The 5,911-nt window shown below is 40.5% G+C and overlaps 1 protein-coding gene across 2 annotated transcripts; it reads left to right on the top strand.

Moving 5' to 3' along the window:
- The first annotated feature begins 4,593 nt into the window (after positions 1 to 4,593).
- Positions 4,594 to 5,330, top strand: LOC143363567 (uncharacterized). Of its 2 annotated transcripts, none has more exons than XM_076804137.1 (3): positions 4,594 to 4,631; positions 4,715 to 4,963; positions 5,044 to 5,330. In XM_076804137.1, the coding sequence occupies exons 2-3, from the start codon at positions 4,751 to 4,753 to the stop codon at positions 5,227 to 5,229; spliced, it is 399 nt and encodes a 132-aa protein (XP_076660252.1). In that variant the 5' UTR covers positions 4,594 to 4,631; positions 4,715 to 4,750; the 3' UTR covers positions 5,230 to 5,330. The 2 variants fall into 2 exon arrangements, with proteins under 2 accessions (XP_076660252.1, XP_076660253.1); XM_076804138.1 differs by having other exon boundaries at positions 4,610 to 4,635.
- The last annotated feature ends 581 nt before the right edge of the window (positions 5,331 to 5,911 follow it).

The raw sequence follows: 5,911 nt of genomic DNA, 5'->3' as shown, positions 1-5,911 counted from the left end.
CGGAATGTCTACCTTTTCGAACGAGGGAAGAGGTAGACAACTTTGAAAACTGCTCCGAACAGGAGTATAATAATGTGGTAAGTGTATGCATTTATTCCATTGCTATATGCGCACACATGTGTGAGTATATATATATATATTAATGATATCACTTATTATTTTTTAGGTTGACTTTTTTGCCCATGTTGGAGGGTATAATCTAAAAGAGGCACTAGTGCATTGTATCCCACGAAAATTGTGCGGGCCCTTTTCGGTAAGAATTATTTATTGCTTAATACATTAACTTAATAAGCTTACTATGACCGTGTAAATAATCTTTCTTAAATAATGTTGCAGATGCAGTTTGCGAAAGCAGAGCTTTCTCAAGGCCCTAACGCCTCGAATTTCAAGATTCGATGCGAGTGGTCCTGAAAGCTCGCAAGGAAAGGGTCCGGCACAAGAAGCCGTCGGGCAGTGCGGCCAGGTATATCAATCCCTGGAAGCAGGCGGAGTAACCGGGGGCGCAAGTGGAGGGAGGAGTTTTAGTGGGTAAACCCTCGCTGTCACATCGCCCCTCTGAAACGGGGGGCGATCGCTTGGGGAGTCCCACACTTTCTCGGGGTTGGAATGGCCCCAAGAAGTTGTGCGTAACGCATTTAACCTCCCTCCACTGAAAATAACAAAAATAAAAAAAAAAGCACCAAACAGCACTTTTTAGTGCTAATTTTAAATTATATTAAATCATATTTTAAATTAAATTGGCTTTTTAAATTAAATTGACTTTTTAAATTAAATTATATATTTTAAATTATATTAAATTATATTACAATTATACTAATTGTAAGAATTTAAAAATAAATTCAATTGAAATAAAAAATTAATACACATTAAAAATATTCCGTCATCCCTTTCCATATTCTTCTTTCAATCTTCTTCGAATTCACTTCCTCTCGCACGCACACTCTTCGCGCTCTTTTCTTTCTCTCTCGCACGCACACTCTTCGCGCTCGTTCTCTCTCTCTCTCTCTTTCTCGCACGTACGCTCTTCGAATTGCACAACACGGCGCTCTGTCTTTCACGACACATTGTGGTGTTTACGCATCACTTTATCTTTATTACGCATTGAAACTTAAATAAAATACCTTTTTCCCACCCTACACAGGAAGATTTACTTCAATTTTTCCCGATATTTACTGTTAGAACAAGGTTACGTCCGTTCTTAGTGCGACGGACCTGCCCTCTATAACGAAGCTAAAGTTTGGCTCCCATGCCGCATGATGCCGCGTGGAATTTTACCTATAGGCTTCGCATGGATGTGACAAACGTCTGCCGCCGCATTTTATTCGGAATTTCACGACACACTTTGGTGTCACAATCAAAACACATGAGGACCAAATTCTGTTTCGAGCAGGGTTTGGTACGAAATACATAAGTCTTTTGCTCGCAATGTGTGCAGCACACATTCCACTCGATTTGGTCGAGTAGGCATTTGACTAACTGGGTAGTAACGAACGCTATTTCTCCACGTGCCGGGTGTAATAAGTATTGCCGATCTGTCGAATTGGTTTCTACTCCTCAGACCTCTGGGTTCTAAATGTGCTCGCGAATTATCCGCAAGGGATGGGCGCGCACACACAACGATCGTCAAACGATCTATATACCATGTCAACTTTTTGCAACAAATGATGATGAAGGTTTGGTTTCTTAAATGTAAAACATTACGGGCCGATCGGGTTAGGTTTGGATTACATTTGGATTAGTTTTCGAGTTAGGCTCGAGTTTGTTTTGGGTTAGATTTTGGGGTAAACTTGTCGGAACACCTCCTCATCGCGGATTTCGATGAAATAGGAATATTTTGTCAAGGTCATTCTGTTTGAGATTGGCGCGCGGACGCCATAATGCCTCACCGTGCTCAACCGCGCGACTGCCAATCACAGAATGTCCCGCAACACGCGCGAGAACACCGACAAACAGCGTCTGTTATCGAGGCTCGCGCGGGCAAAAACCCTCAAGCGTGATTCGCGGAAAACAGGCTCGATCCTTCTGGAATGTTCTCGAAGAAAAACCGGAAACATCTGCGCGTGACGAACTTCCCGAAGGATCGAGGTAATAAAACCGAGAGAGAACCGTTACTCGCTCTCTTTCTGAAAATCCGAGTCAGCTGTGCGTTACGTAAGAAGAGAAAGTTTTCGAGATCGTTTGCTTATCAGTCATTTATTATATTTTTCAACCTTTGAGACAAACTGAAACTTTACAGTGTGAAAATACAGTTAATTTATTGCAAATCTGCCTTCCATTCAATTCATTCATACAGTCCGCTTTCTCCACTTTCACTCAGCATACTTTCATACCATTCCAAATACACACTCATACACAATCCTTTAAATTTCCTTGCGAGTGTAGTTGCATTCCTCTTAGTTTCCCGCGAATCTTTCCAAGCAGGGAAAGATACGAAACACATTCTGAATAACTGTTTCCTATAGATGTACTCAATCGGCGCGGCGCACAATGCGGACAAGTCGGACACATCTCACTATGTATACGTTTATATCACGATGTACGAAAAATTCCTACGACGAAACTGCGTGTTAGGAGAAAATTTATATTAATATTCATTTAAAAATCGTTTAACAATTATTTTTGCGCATATTGTTAATTTTCTTTTCAATTTATTAATTTTATTGTTAAATTTAATTTCTTGTGAATAATTACCATTACATATGCATTAGTAATGAAATCTAGATTTTCGTAAAAAAAATTAGGTAGGGACTCCGCGGAGCCCCTCCCCCGCCATAAAGAACAATTCGGTCATTCGAAATACTCAGAATTCGTAATAGTGAATGTGACGGTTTTTTCCGAATATCTGAGAAACTAAAATAGACCAGTTACATCTGTAGTAAACAGTTGTTCAGAATGATGACTTTGGTAACATATTTCAATTTCATTTAAATCGGTGAGGAAGAGGAGTTTCGACAAGTTTATTTTCGCATTACGCGAATCCGAAAACGGAAGTGATTTCGAAAAAGTTCACGCGGTATGTATGCGTTGCGGCTAGTTGTCCCCCTCCCCTATTTTGCGTCTGTCGAACGTGTGACTTCGTGCTCGACACGGCTGATCGAGGCAGTCTGTTTACGGCACCTGTTTTTCTTGCTCTCGTACTTACCGCTAGCGTACAACCGTTCCTCGTCATCGGTTATTCTCTATCATCAGCCCACACATGTACGTATAGGCAAAATTCAATGTGGCAGTAGCTACAATTTTTCACGAATATCTCAGATACTAAGGCTGAGCGGCGGTTATATGTATAAGAAAAAGTTATTCAGAATGTTGAATTTTATAACATATTTTTATCAAAATCGATGAGGAGGTACCTTTTATGCACGATTACCATTAATAATAAATGCCACACTACAGTGATAAAAACGCAGTGATAAATATTTAATTTTCTTGAAACTAATAAACTGATGCCCTTAAATCTTTTTATAATATTCCCCTTGCTTTAAATTGTAGGTAACCACTTTTTGTCATAATAGTTTTTTGTCATATATGTCGTAAATAAATTTATCTTTTTACGCTGGTGTAAATCACTTTATAACTAAAAACTCTGTTTTAAGAACCATGTTTAAAGAAAGTAATATGATATGCATTATTGGTAACTCATTTGGGACTGGTGGAGTTCTAAGCGAGTTTGGTGGCTGCTGCATTCGCTAGCGGCCGTGGCAGCTTGTAGACATATGCTGTGGTCTGCCTGGCGACCTGACAACGACGCTCCATCCTATAGCGATATAGACCATAGCTGGGATCAATTATGACAGGTTAGTGCACAATTTACTTTGCAATCATGCTTAATCCTCCTTTTTTAATTAAATCAAAAAACAATTTCCCCTTAGGACTTGATTCTCGTCAGAATTCTGCAGCGTAATGTGATTTTTGTCCAGGTACACTGCAGTCATAACCCCACTGAAGTATATTGCTCGGGTGTCTTGCCGTCGCATAAAGCCATGGCAATTTCTATTGTGTACACTGCCGTTTTGGGGGATCGTCCCATTTTACAGGTACGCTTTCTTCATTATTCATTACATTTTCTGTTGGCAATTTTATGTACTATTCTCTGGAAGGCACTTAACACATTATCTACCAACGATTAGTTCATAATTTTTAATAATTTTTTAATAGTTTGGGATTATAATGTAAATGAAGATTTTTAAGCTTTCTTTCCGCACGGCACAATTATTAAAAGTCTTATTCTGTAATATGATCCTGGTAGGTAAACTGTTAACCACCTGGCAGCCATTTATTCATTCTTTACTGCCTCTCTAAAGTTTTAATGACAAATTGTCTGGCATGTTCGTGCACGCATAATAATGAAAGGTGTGCTTGTTTGGTATTGTTTACAGATACAGACCAGGAATCCGGAGTTGCATCCCGGATTTCGGAAACAGTTATGGGGCATCACGGCCACAAGCTTTGGGTTCACATACGTCGCCATAGAAATGATTGTGCCAGTGGTATGCATGACTGTCTGGAGCCTGCATGTGCTGACTATAGCACTGCAGTCCCAGGCGGCGCGCCGCGCCGCGGCGGTGACAAAACAGCGGAGCACCACATGTGTACTACCAGCGGTGGGACGGTCCAGCAGTGCGACAGCCACGGTTTGTACATAGAACACGCGCCTTCTATATCCACGAGATCCCCGTCTAATATTTAGTTAAATAAGAGTTAACTGTATTTTCAGGTGATCTGATTGGTCAGCACGCTTTACGTGCTATACATGCCGTATTGCTGCCTGATTATAGGGGAGATCAGCGGAGTACACAATCGACCGCAGCTCCTCGACCACCCGGAGCTGGCTACGGCGGCCTCACTTCTATTCGGATTGAGTCCGCTCGCCAATGGACTTCTGTACGCCACCAAGTCGCAATCCTTGCGACGAGCCGTACAGAGTTATTGGCGGAAGAAGATGACCAGTTCGGAATTTCGGCAGGTAATAAACTAATTCTGAATATATGTGCTCTGAAAATTTTGCTATCGCTCTGATTTAAATAGAAACTGGTCGTGTTTCAGGAAATTCATGCTCGGGCAACCAGTGCCGCCGAACTCGGAAGCGGAACTGGGTCCAGCACCTCGAACATCCCGTTGCTGCAAGCGTTCAGCGAGGATATGGTGACCGCTGGCCCCGCTCGCACCGAGTTGCAACCCGCTGGATCTTACGGCACGGTTGACATCCCCATGTTTAAATCAGGTTGGTGATCGAAATTCCAATTAAAAGAACTAATGTACGAAATATATAAGTTTAATCGTTTTAACGTAATCAACTTATTATGTTAAAAGGCGAAAGCGGCGGGTCGCGCCGCTCGAGCACAAGCAGGGAGATTCTCGCGACGGAGGCCTCCATCGAGGTTGCTTGAGGCGAAGGAATTTCCTGCCAATCTGATAATGTTGCCTCCGTCCACTGCAATGAGACAGTAAGTATCAAAATATTCTTAATATTCTCCAAGTAAAATACTATTTTAAAAACTTATAAATAGGTTGCTCGCATATTTTAAAATAAAAGACGAATATTTACTATTTACTATTTAAAATACTATTTTTTCGAACTCTGGTAGCAGCATGCTTGTGGAAGCCCGGTAGATCCCACCCGACATACGGGGATACGGACGAGCAGATGGTGAGTTTCCGAATATAATCCTACTAAATTATTAAATATTTGTTATTTTTAGTTGTATTTTATTAGTTTACTTTTTATATGTTACAGAAGGAGATAATGAGCGGCGGTTTTATATACTTATAGACCCGTCCAGCGACGAGATACTTTTAAAACTGTTAAAAAATTAAATTATTTTCTCTTCTTAATATAAATGTAAATAATATGTACATGTAAATAAAAAGTTCAATTACATAAACAAAGACTATTTAAAAATTAAATTATTCG

Source organism: Halictus rubicundus, unplaced genomic scaffold (assembly GCF_050948215.1).
Source record: "Halictus rubicundus isolate RS-2024b unplaced genomic scaffold, iyHalRubi1_principal scaffold0059, whole genome shotgun sequence".
NCBI lineage: Eukaryota > Metazoa > Arthropoda > Insecta > Hymenoptera > Halictidae > Halictus > Halictus rubicundus.
The sequence above is the reverse complement of the archived record's forward strand: the minus strand, read 5'-3'. Positions and strand labels throughout refer to the sequence as shown.

Coding starts and splice junctions, on each gene's coding strand:
- LOC143363567 (XM_076804137.1), top strand. CDS start 4,751: ATGCCGTATTGCTGCCTGATTATAGGGGAGATCAGCGGAGTACACAAT. Junction 4,964..5,043: donor CCAGTTCGGAATTTCGGCAG/GTAATAAACTAA, acceptor GTCGTGTTTCAG/GAAATTCATGCTCGGGCAAC.